Genomic DNA, 19,186 nt, shown 5'->3' with positions numbered 1-19,186 from the left:
CAAAAATAAAGGGAACACTTAAAAAACAAAATGTAACTCCAAGTCAGTCACACTTCTGTGAAATCAACGCTGGTTGTGACTCAGTGTCTCCTGCTGTTGAGCCAATGGAATAAACAACAGGTAGAAATGATAGGTCACTAATCCGTGTGTCTGCTCAGTGAGGGTGTCTAGTGTTCCCTTTATTTTCTTCAGCATTATACATTTGGCCTCATATTGTATAAAGCTACAAGAACTGACAACATTAAATATATTTATATACAATTAATATTTACTTACATTAAATATTTCCATTTTCCTGCCAAAACAATGCTATACCGTTCCCTTGGAAATAATCTTTTTTTCTTTTGTAAATCTGTTGATAAATATTGCCAATTAAAAAAAGCTGCGTTTTTTTCACTGTAAAGTTCCCATGTGTTGCCGTCAGACATCCACCACTTATACCGTGAACCATAGAGTAACAATGCATTTATATATTGTACGACAAGTCACTAAAGCCAATTGTAGATTGTGGCTAACAACTCTATGGCATTTTTTTCCATGACTTCATGTGTCTCCTGTGATCTAGCTCATGAATGATGAAACTTCTAAAGATTAGCAATTGTCAAGAGATCACAAAAGTTTCTTCAGTGAAAAAGTAAAATATTATCAAATAGTTTACTTTTTAAGTCAAGAAAAGTAAAACTGCTAGAAATATGAAATAGACAGGATATGGAAGACTGTAGTAATAAACAGACCATAGAAATATTGACACCTTGGTCTCCTGGGATACATCAGTCCTCCACTAAAGACTCCTTTATTTCCTATATCCTCTCCTGTTCCTCCAGACATCTTAGACCTCTAGTAAACAGTGTGTCTCTGAAATTAAGACATTGTATTATATATTTTTTTGCTCTGATAGATGGGATAGAGATTATTTTCGGTGGATGTCTTATTTTTTTTCCATGAAGAATTGTCACAAACGGGTCACATCCTCCAGGGAGATCTGAGGTTAGAAAATCACTACATATTGTGAATCGCAGATCTTCCATTCATCCTGTGTGTTTCATATGAAATGGATTCTGTTACCTTTGGTGCTGAAGAGGTTAACAACCCTTTCTAAGCTGATTAGAAACTTGCAGCTTCATCTTACAGCTGTTCCTGACATGATCATTTCATCTCCCTATAAAATCTGGTCTGACTTTCTCTTCCTTGCAAGTGAAAGCATTGCTTCCTAGCTCCTTGGAGACGCTTTGCTGAATTGGAGATCGCTGTTGCTTATGGGGATTATTGAATGCTCTTTTCGGGTATATGCTTTTCTCTTTCTCCTATTGACATTTGAATGATACATTCCTATCCTTCTCTATTTACCTCTTTACCTTGTGTGACTGTGTATGTTTGTTGCTTTCGGTTGCATTCTGATATTCTCATATTTCTTACATGTTGATACACCAGGATTTCTGCCCCAGGCCTCCTGGGGTGGGGGGAGGAGACAACTTAAAGAATGACAGGAGAACATTAAGGCTTATGACCCACACCTCCACATTTTTAGATGAACCTTTGAGAGTGGGGATAGTTAGGGCTTTAGTCCTAAGGATAGTTCAGGGCTAGTGATGAGTGAGCATGCTCGGTAATGCTCGGTGCTAGCCTGACCATCGCGGTACTTGTGGTGCTCGACAAGTGCCGAGCATTTCCGGGGCTGCTAGGTGAGAGATAGGGTCCCTGCCCTGCATGTTTGTTGCTCTTTAGAGCACCAATCAACATGTAGGGATTGTTTGCCCCGCACTGTAATGCCGCAGCCATGTTGGTTGTGATGTTGCAGTGATTGGCTGGCCGCAGAGTGTCATCAGGTCTATATCAGACCTGGCGATGCCATGCTTGTCACACTCAGCTCTGGAATCAAACAGTGTAGGGAGAGTTGCTGCTGACATAGGAACAGATTTGGGTGGTTAGTGTGGGTATACCATAATTGAATACACAAATCCAGATAAATCAACAGTCCTTCTAAGGACTAATTACAGGGTATATAGATATCAGTGATAGGTAGGCATTCAGTGTATGTGGCTATATATATATATATATATATATATATATATACATACAGTATATGTATCAGTGCTAGGCATGCAGGCAGTGTATGTGTGTATATAGATCTCACTGCTAGTCAGGCAGTCTTCATTCCATTACTGTCTGCTGCTGCCTATTACAGATATTTACCGTATATACATAAGCCCCAGGTATCAGTGGCCAGGAATAATTTTTTTTTCCATCTTAATCCTGATTATTTTACTTAAAAGCAATCAAGAGCACACATTTTTTTTCTCCATTTGCTTGCACGCAGTGCAGAATACAGCCAGATCTTTTCCACAGTACAGCGCTAAAATACAGCTTTTTTAAACAGGGGTTTGGCTGTCACAGCGATCATATCTAAGTGCGCATGAAATTCTGCCATTTTTGTGGTACTGTAAAATATTTTTGGAGTGTCTTATACAAGTTCTTGACAACAGTTTTCTTAAAAAAATTATTTACCTGCAGGGCACATATTTTACACTGTGTTTTGTCCTCCACACGGATCGCCTATCATTGTGCTCAAAATTGTGCCATTTCAGGGCTCCACTGAATTTTTTTGTTGTGTCTTAGCCTACTTATTGACACAATTTTGCTTTAAAAAATAAATCTCCATTTCATCAGATCGAGATTCTCTTATGCAGGGCAGAGGCAGGATATGAACCCCACAGATTGGTTGCTGTATATCACCATTACACTATAACAGTATTTATATATGTATATGTATAAATGAGTAATCGTTAAGTGTACAGCTTTGACCTGTGAAAATAAATTAAAAATAAACTATATATTAAGGCTCCTAAATTATATACTATGGCTTCTGACACTATAATACTACATCCACCAACGTGGGAGTGGCATTCATACATAATATACCTGTAGTGGTCCTTGGGTAAGACTACTAACACTATAGTGCCTACCTCATTAACATGAGAGTGTCACGAACAAAGAGAGTCATGCCGGCTCGGACGTTGCCCGGATTAACAAGGTCCGCGTCAGATGTCGAGGAACAAGGACAATCTGATGATAAATGGGCTACTGGAACAAACCAATCAATGGACATGGCAAGAAAACCTGGATCTGATGAAATGCTACTATAACAGCAGACCAAATGAGAGAGGATATATGAAGCATATGAGGAAACTGTGGATGGGTATAAGACCTGCATGTCCACTGACTGAGAAGCAACTAGTCACCCAACATTTCAATATCATAAAGAGAAAGCTATTTTCACACGCAGATTCACCCACATGAAGACCTGGAAGAGAAACATGTGAACCTCCTGAAGATCCTGATCCTATACTGCAATTAGAGAGCACTGCAGCTGGTCTGAAACAAAAGATGTAAGATAAACTAAATACCATCAATACCAGAGATCGACTGCCAAGGCTCAGCAAAGATTCACCACCAGACAGTATGCTAGAAGATGCCAATAGAGTACTTGCATCAATACCTACCACCACCATAACTCAAACTAATAAACAGATCTATGCTACAGCCTCGACAATCATGGAAATACGTGGCTATACAACCAGCAAGAGCAACAGAAGCATGTGCCCCCTTTGGAAAAGAAGGCTGGAGACAAAAATCAAGGTGACACAAAGAGAAGTCAGGTAAATAACAGAAATACAGAAGGGTGTAAAGATCAAGAATAAGACCTTACCCCAGCTGAAGCCCTAGAGACTGCTAAACAAAGGCTCACAGCACTCGCTGCAAGACTAGGGAGATAAACTAGAGAAGCTGAGGACAAGAAGATAAATGCCCTGTTCTCCAAAGAACCATCCAAAGTCTACTCCCAACTACAGAGTAACAGCACAAAGGCAGCAACTCCACCCATAGCAGAGATGAACAATACTGCAGGGACATATGGGAAAACGAAAAAAAGCACACAAAACCAGTGCAATGTGGCTGCAAGATCTGAGAATGAAACATAGCAACCACCTAGAGCAAGAACCAGTAACCATTACAGAAGCAGACATCCAACAGCAGGTCAAGAACATGAAGAGCTGGACAGCACCTGGCCCAGACATGATCCTCACCTACTGGCTGAAGAAATTAACAGTGGTACATGAATGCATTGCAAAGCAGATGAACCAACTGCTAGAAGAAGGCCACCACCCAGTTTGGCCAACACAAGGTAGAACAGTGCTGATCTTGAAGGATCCTCATAAAGGAACAGTTCCATCCAACTACTGCTAAATAACCTGCCTTACAGCAACATGGAAACTCCTGTCAGGCATCATAGCCACCAATCAGCAGAACCATATGAACCAGTAAATGAATCCAGCTCAGAAAGGCATTGGGACCGACACCAGAGAGTCTAAGCACCAGCTCCTAGTAGATAGAGCAGTCGCTCAAGACTCAAAATCCAGACAGACCAATCTCAGCACAGCCTGGATTGACTACAGGAAAACCTATGACTCAATGCCACATACATGGATCTGTGAATTCTTGGCTCTCTGCAATGTCAGCAGGAAATTAAGAACCTTCTTCAGAAACTCAATGGGGCAATGGAGAACAACATTGGAAGTCAAATCAAGACAACTAGAATCATAGAATCGTAGAGTTGGAAGGGACCTCCTGGGCCATCTGGTCCAACTAGCACAAGTGGCCATTAAATGAGAAATATACCAAGGTGATGCAATATCCCCATTGCTGTTCTGCATAGGTTTCAACCCCCTCAGTCAGATAATTACAGAGTATGGCTATGGATACAAGTTCAAGAGTGGAATCACCATCAGACAACTCCTCTACATGGATGACAACAAGCTGTATGCAAAAAACGAACAAGACATCGATTCACTGATCCACCTGACAAAGATCTACAGTGAAGACATCGGGCTGTCCTTCGGACTAGAGAAGTGTGGCCGGTTGGTAATAAAGAGAGGCAAGGTAGTAAAGACCGACTGAGTGGAATTACCAGCAGGGCACATATCAGATGTCCAGACATGTTACAAGTACCTCGGCATCCCACAGGGATACTGTAACCATGATGAGGAGGCAAGGAAAGCAGCAACATCCAAATACCATCAAAGGGTAAGACAGGTTCTGAAGAGCCAGCTCAATGGAAAGAATAAAATCTGTGCCATCAATGCATATGCCCTGCCAGTTATCAGATGCCCTGCTGGCATAGTGTGCTAGCCAAAAGAAGAGATGGAAGCTGCAGATGTGAAGACACAAAAGCTCCTCACAATGCATGGAGGTCTCCACCCTAAGTCTAACACCCAAAGATTGCATACCGACAGAAAGGAGGGTGGTCGAGGCTTGATAAGCAGCCACCATCATGGATGAAACAAGGAGCATTCAGGAATACATAAGAAGAATGGCACCAAAAGATGAGATGCTGAGAGAAAGCTTAAGGCAGCAACAACAACAGATCTGAAAGGAAGAACAGGAACATGAAGCACCATGGCAAGACAAGCCGCTGCATGGGATGTACCATTGACAGATAATTGTCATGTCGGACACTGTTCACACCAGGGTGTCCGGCAGACAGCGGTAATACCCCATCCTACCACTTTGTTCTCAGTGGCGCTGGTTTGTCTTCTGATCCGGGTTGGATTGGGTTAACCAGGTTGTCATTCTGGCTGAGGTCTTAGCCATGCCCTCTGTCTTTAAATTGTCCTGCGTGACTATGGGCGTCGCCGACTATAGCTCTTGCCTTGTGCTAGCGATACCAGTCTGGAGTGGTGGTCTAAGGAGCATACTGTTTCTGGTATAGTATATTCCGTTGTTGCCATTTTGCCTCCCTGTGTTGTATTATTTGGTTGCCCTTGCACATTATTGTATTCCCCTGTGTGTACGCGGTGTGGTGCATTTCCTTTATCCCTGTCCATACGCATTTGTGGGGTCTGGTGTTTGATCTCCTCACTGGGTGGAGGGGGGTGGGTTCAGCTTAGGGCTGGACAGGAGACAAGGACAGGGTGAAGGCCCAGGCAGGCACACCTTCAGTGTAAACCCTGGGTTGAGGGACAGACAGGGTTTCCCCAAGTCTGAGGGACACCGCAGGGGCCCCGGGGTTTCAGCCTAAAGTTACCTAGGCTGCCCATGACAATAATGGAGGTGGCTGACATGGAAGAATCCTACCAATGGCTGGAGAAAGCTGGACTCCGAGACAGCACAGAGTCACTAATCATAGCAGCACAAGAGCAAGCACTAAGTACCAGATCCATAGAAGCAGGAATCTAACCACACAAGACAAGAACCAAAGTGCAGACTATGCAAAGAAACCTCAGAAACTATCCAACATAGTTCAGGAACAGCGTATACTGAATGCCACAACCAAGTAGCGGGAATTGTATGCAGGAACATCTGCGCAGCATATGGGCTAAGTGCCCCTAAGTCCAGGTGGGAAACCCCAGAAAAAGAGGTGGAAAATGAAAGGGCTAAAATCCTGTGGGACTTAAAGATCCAGATGTATAAGCAGGTGTTGGCTAACCAGCTAGACATTGTCATAGAATACAAGGATCAGAAGACAGCAATAATAATAGTAGATTTGGCAGTGCCAAGTAACAGCAACATCAGAAAGAAGGAATATGAGAAGCTGGAGAAATACCAGGGCCTCAAAGGAGAACTGGAGAAGATGTGGAAGGTGAAGGCAACAGTGATTCCAGTGGTGATAGAAGCACTTGGAGCAGTGACCCCTAAGTTGGAAGAATGGCTACAACAGATCCCAGAAGCAACATCTGAGCTCTCTGTCCAGAAAAGAGCAATAATGGGAACAACTAAGGACCTGAGAAGAACCCTCAAACTCCCAGGCCTCTGGTTGAGTACCCAAGAATGAGAAAGGACAACAAAGACCACCCCCAGTGGGGTGAGAAGGGTGTTTATATATATCCCAGTCACAGTGGCAACCGTGGTAGCACTGTTGGTCACATGAGACCAAAGTACAACTTTTTGTATAAGTCATTCTTTATCTCAATTTGAATCTACAAACTGTATTCATTAATAATGGACAAACACATATGCAATCTCCCTGATGGTCTTGTGTTGGATAAGTTTTTCCTTGTTTTTAAATTTTACATCCTAACACTACACCAATACAACACTCCACTGAACGGCATTATTTATTTTGTCATTTTTTGGGAGGGGTTATTTTCCTTAAAAATCGAAAAATAATATAGACATTTAACATTTCTTGTCTGTTTTTACACACTTGGCTACTAGCCCAATTTAACAACTGAATGCAGCTCATATTCTGCAGAATGATGATACATGTACCTAGGTACCTAGAATTTCTTACTACATAATTATGGTTATAAAGATTGTTAAAAGTTACTTATATTGTTGTATAAAATGTATGGTAAAAGAAAACGTGGCAATGACAAAAGAAACAGCAGTTTAAAGGAATAAAATACCCATATCAAGGCTGAAAATCTGTTTACTCCAGAAGAACCATCATCAAATGCAGGCCACAATTTGAATCATTTGCCTCTGGTAAGCGAATGGAATATATGGACCATCATACATCTCAGTCGCACCAGGTTCATGCACTGTTCAGCAAAGTGCGGTTTTCTTGATCAAAACATGGATCATTTATAAATCATTTTTCTATTTTAAAAAACATTAATATCTCCAATGAACTGTGTTACTAATTGGGCTGTTGTTGGGCGTCAAGCTCCGGCCGCTGCACAGGTGTGAATCTGAAGCCATGTCTTCTGCAATCTCCCATTCTTCTTCAGCCGCAGAGGTTCCTGCTCAGCAGAGATGTCGGTTCCAGCGTCTTGGTCAGGCTAATGCTATGCATCTGGTTGCTGCTGATGCCCCAGGTTCAACTACAGCATCCAGCATTAGTCAGCGGCGAACAGACGCTCCTGGGAATAAGTCCTGCTTTTCCTCATCTGAGCATGCCCGTGAGACGACCTCTCATTGGAGGTCGGAGGTTACATGCTCAGGTCCTCAAGCAGCTCGGATTCGGCCATCAGCAAGGTCCTGGAAGGCTTCGGTTGTAAAAGGATCGCACAGCCGCGCACTAATATAGACCATGTGGAGTGAGTGTTGTATGCACGTATGAATGAATGTCTCTGGTGACTGACTCATTATAAAATCCCTACACTTGGTACGCATGTGTTGATCAGCCTTGCCAGTTAGTGCCTAGGCTGATTGCAGGTAGGAGTCAGGGCCTAGCTTCAGCACTAAGTAGTGACTTTGCCTGTACATCACTGTGCACTTGGTCTGCACTCTACAGTATCCAGTGTCTATTAGCGGCTTTCGCAGGTGCAGCACCGTGCGCTTACTGGGTCTAGAGACTTCCTTGTTTCCTTGGGGCAGAGTCTAGTGACCGAACACTAGCGCTGACTCAGCCGTGCCCTGTAACAGTCAACAGGGTACGGCATCTGTGTTACGCGGTGGCGTGGCTCTGTGAAGCAACAGATCCCGCTGCTACTACACACTGGGTGGCGTTTAACCCACGTGTGTTCAGTGTGATACCGCCATTTAGTGTCCGCCATTACCGAGCTGTAGTTAACATCTCTGCACAGTAGACCCCAGGCTGCGAACGCACCTTATTACCATCTTATTATTATTTGGTGCGTTCCGCCAGCCCGTAATATTTTGGACACTACTGGTTGCTATTTTTTTTCTATGTTGACATTACGACATTGTGAAGTTTGTGTTTGCGTTAAAGAGCATAAAAGGAGTTGGATATAGTCCTAGGAGACCTCAGAATTTACACACAACTTTTCAGAGAAGTTGGCGTCTTTGCAGGATTGTGATTCACCGCAAATTTATTCATTGTGAATTTAATGTAAAATAAAGGTAACCTGTTAAATGGGAATTTCAAAGCATTCCATCATCTCTTGAAATGAATCTTTGTGTTCTTTTAGGTCATCAGTGGTTTGTGCCTTGTAACTGTTCAATTATTGCCCATTAAATTTTGATTGTAGATTCGTATGAGTTGACCTTAATTGAGGCAAGTCCTGCAGTTCTTTAGTTATTTTCGGCTCTTTTGTGACATTATGAATTAATTGCCAATCTGTTTTTGGTGCAATTTTGGTAGTTTGTTCCTTTGTGTTATTTCCCATACAGTCTTTCCCTGAACCCCTTGTCCTTGTGCGGCCAGGCCCTGAACCCAACCCCTGGTCACTGTGCGGCCAGGTCCTGAACCCAAACCACTGAATTTTGTGTGGCCAATCCTGAATCAAAATCACTAGTCCATGTGCAGCCAGGATCTGAACCCAAAACCCTGGTCAATGTGCTGCCAGGTCCTGAACCCGAACCACTGAACCTTGTGCGGCCTATCCTGAACCTAAATCCCTTGTCAATGTGCGGCCAGGTCCTGAACCCGAACCACTGAACTTTGTGCGGCCTATCCTGAACCTAAATCCCTGGTCAATGTGCGGCCAGGTCCTGAAGCCGAACAACTGAACCTTGTGCGGCCTATCCTGAACCTAAATCCCTGGTCAATGTGCGGCCAGGTCCTGAACCCAAACCACTGAACCTTGTGCGGCCAGTCCTTAAACTGAATCCCTGGTCCTTGAGAGGCCAGGTCCTGAGCCCTAAACTCTGGTCCTTTTGCGGCCAGTCCCTCAACTATGCAGCCACTCTGGCGGAACCTAAACCAATTCCCAGACCAATTCCCAGACCTGTGTGTCTGAACATGTACCTTTCCCAGTACTTCATGTTGTTTGGACTGTTATGTTAGTCTCCAAATCCAAGCCTGTTTGTGACTCTTTATTAGTATACATCCTGCCAGAGGAGTAGTCTGAAAAGAGCCCGAGTCAAGTTCGTGTCTGTGAACCTGACCCCTGGGGTCTGCAGTAGCAGTAACGGAAACTGCCTACGGGTGTAACCTGGTGGTAACCTGCATGTCAAGCCTCACTCCACAATCAAGAGCTCCAGCAAGCATCAGGTAGCCACTTAGCTGTGCCCCTCCTAGGCAAGGTCGACCCCATGGCACCGAGGGTCTATGAACCACATGCGCCACCTTTGTATGTGACAGTCTTCCAGAATTTTGAATGAAACAGTACTGTATAGAAGAAACTTAAAAATCACAATATTAACCATTTATTTGAATTTGACAAGAAAGTTTAACACATAGTTTTTTATTATTTAGAGTGAAATGTTTATTATTTTGCAGTGTTTAGCTAGTAGAAACTGAGGCTTTATTACCTTTTTCTGTATTTCATTAAATTAACTTGTATCATTAATTTATATTCTAGTGTATTATAAATGAATTATCAAAAGGATAAAGTTCATCATAGATGCCATCATTTTTTTATCTTTATACCAGAATTCAACTAACATATAAATTGTGACAAAAACTTGTCTAATGCAGCCTTCATCTCTTTATTCCTTAAGCTGTAAATGATGGGATTAATTAAAGGAGTAATCACCGTGTACAGCAGCGCGGTGACCTTATTCACATTTACTGATTGACCTCTGGTTGGGAGAACGTAAGAGCTGAACAATGTCCCATAAAAGAGAGAGACCACAGTCAGGTGGGAGCTACAAGTGGAGAAAACTTTTTGTCTATCATTGATAGGAGAAATCTTTAAGATAGAAGAAATAATGAAAATATAAGTCGCTATAATGAAAGCAAATGGTAAAACAAGTACTGGGATACTAAGCAAAATAATTTCTACCTGAACCATCAAAGTATTTGAACAAGAAAGTTCTAGAAGAGGAAATAGATCACAAAAAAAATGGCCAATAATGTTAAATCCACAAAACCGCAACATGCTGATGGTTATCACTTCCATCCACATTACAAACAAGCTCAGAATCCAAGAACATGAAACAAGATTGAGACAAAAAACAGGGTTCATTGCAGTAGAGTAACGCAATGGAGAACAAATGGCCAAGTATCGGTCATAGGACATTACAGTTAGATGGAGACATTCAGAGCATTCTGAGACGCCAAAGAAATAAAACTGGATTAAGCAGTTTACAAAGCTCATGACTTGCTGTTTATTGAGGATGATGTATAACATGTTGGGGACAATGGTTGTGGTAAGCAGGAGGTCTGATATGGAGAGCTGCATAAGAAAGAAATACATGGGAGTTTGAAGGATCTTGGAGAAGGACACAAGAGTGATGATCAAGAGGTTTCCACATATTGTCAAACTGTAGATCAAAACCAGAAAGAGGAAAAAAACTAATCGAAAAACTTGAAGCTTCTGGAATCCCAAAAGTAGAACCTCGGTTACCCATGTCTGGTTCTTCTCCTAAAATAATGAACATAATAATAAATGAACAATAATACACAAAATAAATTTATGAAAACAAGACGACAATTACTTTAATTTCAGTCAACTCAACAAATTCAGAATACTATACTAGAAGTCTAAAGTACTGAAGAGATCGAGGAATCATGAGTCGAAAAACGTTCCACAGATATACAGTCAAAATATGAAGAAAAGCACTGTATGTAAATAGATTACTAGCACCATCGGATACTGATGCAAAGAGGTTGGAACCACAAAAATGTGATAACGAGACATTCAGTAAACGGATATCACAGACGTAAATCAGCATGATAGAACCATAGACACGACAGAACCTAAAGATAACCATGTGAAGAACTATATAAAAGAAACATAATTGATAGAACCAGTATAAATATTAGAGATGAGGAAATCAATATAATGCCAATCAAATTCTGTTTAACTTATAAGGAATTTTCATAGACAGGACACAAAAAGGTAAATTGTTGCAGAGTCACTTATCAAGGGTAAGCATGTGAGGGAGAAACTTGGGTGGAAATACAAGGAGACATTCCAGGATGGTTACCCTCGATACCTGGATTTACCTTTACCTTACTGTATCAGTCTGTCAGACCGTTCTTTGCAGGAGACCATTTAATTAGTTTCTGACATTCTTCATGTTACAGCTCTAACAGTTTCTTATTGACCACTAGACCGGCTCTAGTCTTGACATTTTTTTGGTGGGAGGGGGTAGTAGCACATTTTTCACTTTATGGACTTTGTGTCGTCTCTTTGTGTTTCAATTTAACTTGCTTTAGAGGTAAATTACTACTCTATTTTGTATGATTATTTCAGTCACAGAATTAACAGTATCGGGTCATGTGTGGGCTGCCTTAGTGGAGTATATTCATTGTGCTCACCTTTTTCCCTATTTTTTTTACTATGAATGTTATTTGATAAAGATTTGCCTTTTTTGATTATTTGGCCTATACCCTCCTGATTATTTGATTAAAAAGAGCCGTCTTGCACAGCGTGCCCACATCGGGCAGCGCCTTTCTGAATCCTGCTCATATAGGTATTGTTCACATGATCAGGTTTTAAATACATTGGTTAGGACTGCTCTGAAGGGTATACCATGACGTGGAGGAGTGGCTTAGTATACATTTTTTGCAAAAAACATATCAGCTAAATACCCTGTATTTGTTATCATCTTTTTGCTAGCACTTGCTATCTACTGTTATATATATTTTTTATAGCCGAGTAATTTTGCACATTTGTCATACTGTGTTTTTTCTTTGTGTTCCTCCTGCTTATTTGTAGGTTTATTCCATTACATGGTATATTGCAGCAAATAAGAAGGAACTATGGGAACTTGTATGAAAGCTGAGGCAGTGAGCACAGCAGACATTTTGTGCTGAATCTAAATAGTGCTCCCATCTTGTGGAATGAATCCCCAAACTGATGTCAAATGTGAACCACTCCTTCGGGTGATGTCCAGAATGGTGATGACACATTGTATTTGTCTAATTAAATTCACTTAAAAAACATGAGTGCTAAAGATGTGTACATGCTTGCGATAATTAAATAAGCATGAAAAGTTTAAATAGGGATTAAAGTTATTATAAAATCAGAGCACGTTTCTACTTTAGAAGGGCCTTCATCAGGTGTATAAAAAAAAGCTAATAAAACTAATAGCTCAATAAATCAGTCAAGACCCCCAAAATATTGCACTAACAAAGCAATAGTTTTTTTACAAAGTTTGCTGCTTCAGCTTTTATATTGGCAATTTGTATTGGCTCTGGATTACAAAAAAAATGAAATAAATTGCACACAAAATGTTTGGTCATTCCTTGCAATGAAAGCTTCATTTAAAAAAAATACTTATTGATTTTCAGTCCTACCACAAATTCCCCCTGACATACAGTAATGTCAGCGATTTTCTCATGTGAGGTTGTTATGAGATGTGAACCCTGGGCCCGATCGGCACTGCTGTCACTGTCCCGCTTTCACATGTATCAACAGAAGTGAGCGGCCATCCGTAGCTCTCACCTCCTGCTGGTTAGTTATATGTCTGAAGGTGAGGACTGCAAATCAAGAGCTGATTGTACGCAGGGCTCATAATCTCACGTGAGCCCCGGTAACACGAGTGCCAACACTGCTGGAACGGCACCGGCAGCGAGGTGCGTACAGGTGTTTTTACATTAATGGGGAAAATATTCAGCGTGAGAAGGGGGGGTGCTAGTAATGGACAACCCATTTAACAAGGATAAGGCATCTGATAATGCTCTGACACGCTGATTGAATTGCAGACTTCTTGCTTTAACCCCTTCTTGACTGGAGGTATTTTCGTTTATGTGGTTTCATTTTTTTCCCCTTCTTCCCAGAGCGATAACTTTTTTATTTTTCAGTCAATATAGCCACATGAGTGCTTGTTTTTTAAGTGACGATATGTTTTAAAACATCATGTACTAGAAAATGGGAAAAAATTCAAAGTGCGATGAAATTGCAAAAAAATGTGCAATCTCACAGTTGCTTTTTACTTTGATTTTTCACTATGTTCACTAATTGCTACAACTGACCTGCCATTATGATTCTCCAGGTCATTACAAGTTCATAGACACCAAACATGTCTAGGTTTTTTTTTGAGTCGTGAAAAGAAATCAAAACTTAAATAAAAGCGCTATTTTCCAATACTCATAACGGCTCAATTTCTCGTTATCTCGGGTTGGGGGAGGGCTTTTTTTTGCGTGCCGAGCTGACTATTTGATCATATCATTTTAATGCACATATGATCTTTAATCGCCCGTTATTGCAATGTCGTGGCAATCAAAAAAGCGTAATCCTTTTTATTGGATCGATCAGGCAATTCTGAATGCAGTGATACCAAATATGTGTATGTTTGATCTTTTCATTGCTTTATTTTGAATGGTGCGTAAAGGGGGTGATTTGAACTTTTATATATATATTTTTTTTTTCATTTTTTAAACTTTTTTTTTTAAATTTTGGCATTCTTCAATAGTCTCCGAGGGATCGCCTGTATGTAGCAGACTTACTCACTTGCTATGAGCACTGACCACCAAGCGGTGCTCATAGGAAGCCAGCAGTGACAACTATAGAGGTCTGCAGGAGACCTTTAGTTGTCATGCCAACCCAACGGTGACCTGCAATCACTTGATGGGGGTCACCGATGGGCAGATTTCTGACGTGATTGCCGGAAGCGCATGTTAAATGCAGCTGTCATAGTTAGACAGCGGCACTTGAAAGGTTAATATTAGCGGATGGATCGCGATTCCAGCCGCTCTTGTTCTGGGCCCATGTCAGCTGTTCAAAACAGCTGACGTGCCAGGAAAGATGTGGGCTCACCGCTGGAGCCCACATCAAAGATAGAGTGTCCAACAAAGCGTTCTATTACACCCAATGTCGGAAAGGGGTTAAAAGGGAGCTAATGCTTGAATTCAATGTCTTCTTCTGTTGACTATGGTTACTGCAAGTACATATTTGCAGTCATTATAGCTTTTCATCAAAAGAGCTTTATAGGCAAAGGCATTGCTGTTTGTAAGATTGTCCCTAAACCAACTATTTATCGGAACATCAAGAACTTCAAGGAGAGTGGTTCAATTGCTGTGAAGAAGGCTTCAGGACACCCGAGAAGTTCAATATGTACTAGAACTTTCTCCTAAATTGGGCTCTGCTACAGAACCAGTTCAACATCAGTAAGAAATGGGCCAAGGAAAGCAGCAGACAGGTGTCAATGCATCTACACACAGAGAAGCAAAGGATTTTAGAGCTGATCTAGTTTCAGAAAGGGCAACAACGAAGTCTCTTCTCTCTGGAAAAAGACATCAAGGAAAGACGGACATTCTGTAAGAAGTATGGGGATCGGAGAGCAAAATTGCAGAAGTCTGAGGTAAAGTTAATTTTTTCTGATGAAGTCCTTTTCAGACTGGTTGGGACATCTGGAAGAATTATAGTCTATGGAAGATAAAATGAACACTACCATAAGTCCTGTGTTTGTCATCAGTAAAGCATCATGAGATCATTCATATGTAATGGCTTTTCATCCAAGAAATGGGGCTCACTCAAGAATTTTGCCTAAGAACACTGCCATGGATCAAGAATGATATCTAAACACCCTCCAACAGTAACTTGTCCCAATAGTCCAGGTGCAACGTAATGATGAACAATATTTTTCCTGCATGATGGAGACCATGTCAAACGACAAAAGTGATAAAATGTTTCGGCGAACAAAATATTGCAATTTTGAGTCAATGACCAGGAGATTTCCCAGATCACAATTTCTTTTATAAGGCCTCTTTCACACATCAGGTTTTCGCTGTCAGGCGCGATCCGGCGCTTTTGACAGAAACCGGATCCGGCGAAATGCAATGCCGGATCCGGTTTCCCCCCCATTGACTTGCATTTGCGCCGGTTGGCGCCGGATGGCCTTGCGTTTCATCCGGTTTTTGCCGGATCCGGCAATGTGTCGCGATCCGGCGTCTGGAAAAAACGGCTACTGTAACGTTTTTTGTCTCCGGCGAAAAAGCCGGACACGCCGGATCCGGCGCGTCCGTCTTTTTCACACAATGAAAGCCTATGAGCGCCACAATGCGCCTGATCCGGCGAAAGCCGGATCCGGTGGCCGGATCCGTTTTTTTTGGTCTGAGCATGCTCAGTAGCTCTGCCCACAAGACATATATAAAAGCAAGACAGTGGGACCCACAGCCACACCCAACATGCCACCCAAGAAAGCAACCAAGCGCAGCAGGAGAAGGCAGGAGACCACTGCAGCACCATCCGCACCACCACCACCCCAAATGGAGCAGCAAATGGAACATGCTGAGGAGGGGAGGCCAGCAGCAGATGAGAGACGGTAATTATCAAATCCCCCATTCCTCCAAACTAGGGCTATTGAATATCAAGATATTCATTTGCCCTTTGTTTCTCTTTATTCAACAGCCGCCCAATAGATGCAGCAGCAGCAGCAATGGCAGCAGCTGGAACACCACCCACAGGCATGGAGTGTGGCCACCAGGAAGACAGCACATCATCTTCTGGGAGCCCTCCCTCGCATCGTCAGCGTTTGACGGTAAGTTTTTATTTCCAAAATCCATCATCTCTGTAATATATGTCTATTCATTGCCTTTTATTTCAAAACAGGATTCACAAGATGAAGAGGAGCTCCCAGAAGAAGAAGGAAGGGGTGGACAGACACCTGGAGTGGGCTCACAATTGGTAAGTTTTTTGCATCAAACGCAGAAACACAACATCACACTACACACAACACATAGAAAACAATGTTCTGCAGACCACACACAGCAAACAAATGCCTACATCCAAAGACATAACATTTTTTGTTTTCTTCTCTAGTCTTCCCAATCTGGTGCTCGGCCAAGAGGTCCTCGCAGTGCCTCCCAGGGTCGTCGGCGACAGTAACGCGGCGGTCACCAGCGTGTAAGTATAAATATTTTTGCTTTGTTTTTTTGCACTTTTTATTTCATTTCTTTTGTGGAGGCTAATTATGTTATTTTTGTCTTTTTCTTTAACAGCCTTCACAGCGTGCTCCCGACTCTGACGGTGAGGATGGAGGACTCGATGTGGACCACCTCATCGATCTCGTCAGAGAAAGGGAGCCGCTCTGGAATATGGCTGACCGCCGCCACGCTGACCTTATCGTTACCCGACGACTCTGGGAGGAAATCTGTTCGCTCCTTGTGGGCCGCTGGGAGGACCTCGATGTTCGGGCCCAGATTAAAGAGCGTAAGTATATACAGTACCGGTTGCTTGATGTAAACCAGTGTTTCCCGAACTCCAGTCCTCGTGGTCCCCACGGATCATGTGTTCAGGATTTCTATTTACTATGGAAATCCTGAAAACATGACCCCTGGGGACCATGAGGACTGGAGTTTGGGAAACACTGATGTTGTATACTAACCACTCCTTTCTCGTTTCAGGGAACAGAATTGTGAATCGGTGGCGGTCTGTGAGGGATCGTTTCAAGAAGGAGTTCAATAAAGAGATGCGGGCCCCGAGTGGATCTGGAGGACGCAGGAGCAAGTACAAGTACGCACAAGCCCTGTCGTTCCTCCGGGAAACAATGGTCACTAGAAGGTAAATATTACACACCACATGTGAAAAAAAATGTTAGATGTAACTTTTTTTTTCAGCCAGGGCCATACCATGTCAGTATTTTAATTGTTTTTTTTTCTCTTTATTCCACAGCACGGTGAGCAGCACTCGGGAGCCTGCACGATTGGACCCTTCTGAGGCGATCCCTGAGGAGACCGGCACCGAGGGACACTTCGACCGCCCCGGTACATCTGCACCTTCCCAGCCTTCCCACACATTCGACCCATCTGTCCCATCCACCAGCACAGGAGCATCGTGGCCGCCTACATTACATGAAGCTGCTGGTGAGGAGATCGCTTTCCCTTTACCCCACCCTTCTGCCCCTGCCACCTCTAGTACACCTGCAGGTACTGGGCGGCAGCGGCAGAGGGGTCAGGAAAAGAGTTATGCGCCAGAGTTCTTGCATCTGAATGCATCTTTCCAGAACTGTCTAAAAGTCTTGTCAGAGCAAATCTCCGCAGGCTTTCAGCAGATCAACTCCAGCATTCTGGAGGTGAAGACACTTCTGCAAACCATGCATTCAGAAGCAAGATCTTCGCCAAACCACACCTTTTTCAGGTCTGTTGTGGAGCGCATGGCAACACTATCTCCTACCCAGCAGATGCATGTAATGCATTCGTGCCACGGTGCTCTACAGCAGGTTACCTCCCAACCTCCACCTCCCACCACTGTAGTTCCTCCACCTGCACCCCCTCCAGCCACTTTCCATCCTCCCCCTCCTATTACATCTGCACCCCCTCCAGCCACTTTCCATCCTCCCCCTCCTATTACATCTGCACCCCCTCCAGCCACTTTCCATCCTCCCCCTCCTATTACATACCAGCAACCTCACCAGTACCAGCAACCTTCCCAGTACCAGCAACCTCCCCAGTACCAGACATCTCCCCACTTCCAGCAACCTGCCCCGTACCAAACTCCTTCCCCGTACCAAACTCCTTCCCCGTACCAAACTCCTTCCCCATACAACTTTCCATCAACATCATCTGCTCCTACAGTCCCTGCCCAACCCTCCACTCCACCGCCCACCACCTCTTCTGCCTCCCACATGTCCACCCATTCTGTAGCTTTTTCCACACCATCACCTCTAACTGTTCCTTCCCCACCACGATCCCAGTCCTCTCTCCACACTCCCATTGTCGAAGTGTCCCGCAGCCCCTCCAGCAGTATTTCCACCCCACACTACACCGAGTTATAATGTTTTCTTTGTAATAAAAATGCCCATTTGGTTGGTTTCAAACCTTTATTAAAAAAGTTTTTTTAACTTTAAAAACAGTTTACACAAAAAAAAATATTTTAAATAAAAGTTAAATTATTGTTTACACTGGTTGTCTGTCATTTCTTTCTGCGGCGAAATATGTTTAAAAAAAAGGTTAAATACAGGGTATTTAAAAGGTAAAAAGGTATTCAAAACCAGGTATAACTGTGGGTAAATTTTAGCTTTTTGCCACAGTTGTGTTCCTGGTTGTGTTTGAAGCAAAGTATTTCACCTGAAAAGTTGTGTTTATTGTTGGTGATTTCCTAACAATGTACACAACTTTTGTTAAAAGGTGAAATACTTTGCATAAAACACAACCAGGTACACACCTGTGGCCTAAAGCTAAAAATAGTAAGACCATGACAAGATAGCCAACTTTGGTTGGCAAAGGTATATACTGTTGGTCCAGAAGGTACACAAGTTTGGTTAGGGCACAAATCTTTCACACTCTGTCATCCTGCCAGTGTACTCTGCCTTGAGGTGACATAAAGTATAGTGCAAAATTGTCCCTCATTACTGAAACCGTCACAGAACTTCTAGTGGTAATATTTCCAATGACAACATCCATCTTCGCCAGTAACTTGCTCTTCTCTCCAACCTGCACTTTCTCCTCTACAAC

At 42.7% G+C, this 19,186-nt stretch overlaps 2 protein-coding genes across 2 annotated transcripts in view; one reads left to right on the top strand and one right to left on the bottom strand.

Moving 5' to 3' along the window:
- The window catches only part of LOC141050083 (olfactory receptor 6N1-like), a 62,348-nt gene extending 53,434 nt beyond the window's left edge, over positions 1–8,914 (top strand). Inside the window, exon 3 of the mRNA XM_073546911.1 lies at positions 8,868–8,914. Within this exon, the coding sequence (XP_073403012.1) occupies positions 8,868–8,914 (47 nt within the window). The remainder of the gene's footprint in view (positions 1–8,867) is intronic.
- Positions 8,915–10,280: 1,366 nt separating this feature from the next.
- Positions 10,281–11,201, bottom strand: LOC141050082 (olfactory receptor 11L1-like). The gene has a single exon (XM_073546910.1). It carries the CDS (start codon positions 11,037–11,039, stop codon positions 10,281–10,283), a length of 759 nt encoding a protein of 252 aa, XP_073403011.1. The 5' UTR covers positions 11,040–11,201.
- Between the last annotated feature and the right edge of the window lie 7,985 nt (positions 11,202–19,186).

Source organism: Dendrobates tinctorius, unplaced genomic scaffold (genome assembly GCF_039654945.1).
Source record: "Dendrobates tinctorius isolate UK_male_01 unplaced genomic scaffold, ASM3965494v1 ptg000151l, whole genome shotgun sequence".
Classification (NCBI taxonomy): domain Eukaryota; kingdom Metazoa; phylum Chordata; class Amphibia; order Anura; family Dendrobatidae; genus Dendrobates; species Dendrobates tinctorius.
The sequence above is the reverse complement of the archived record's forward strand: the minus strand, read 5'-3'. Positions and strand labels throughout refer to the sequence as shown.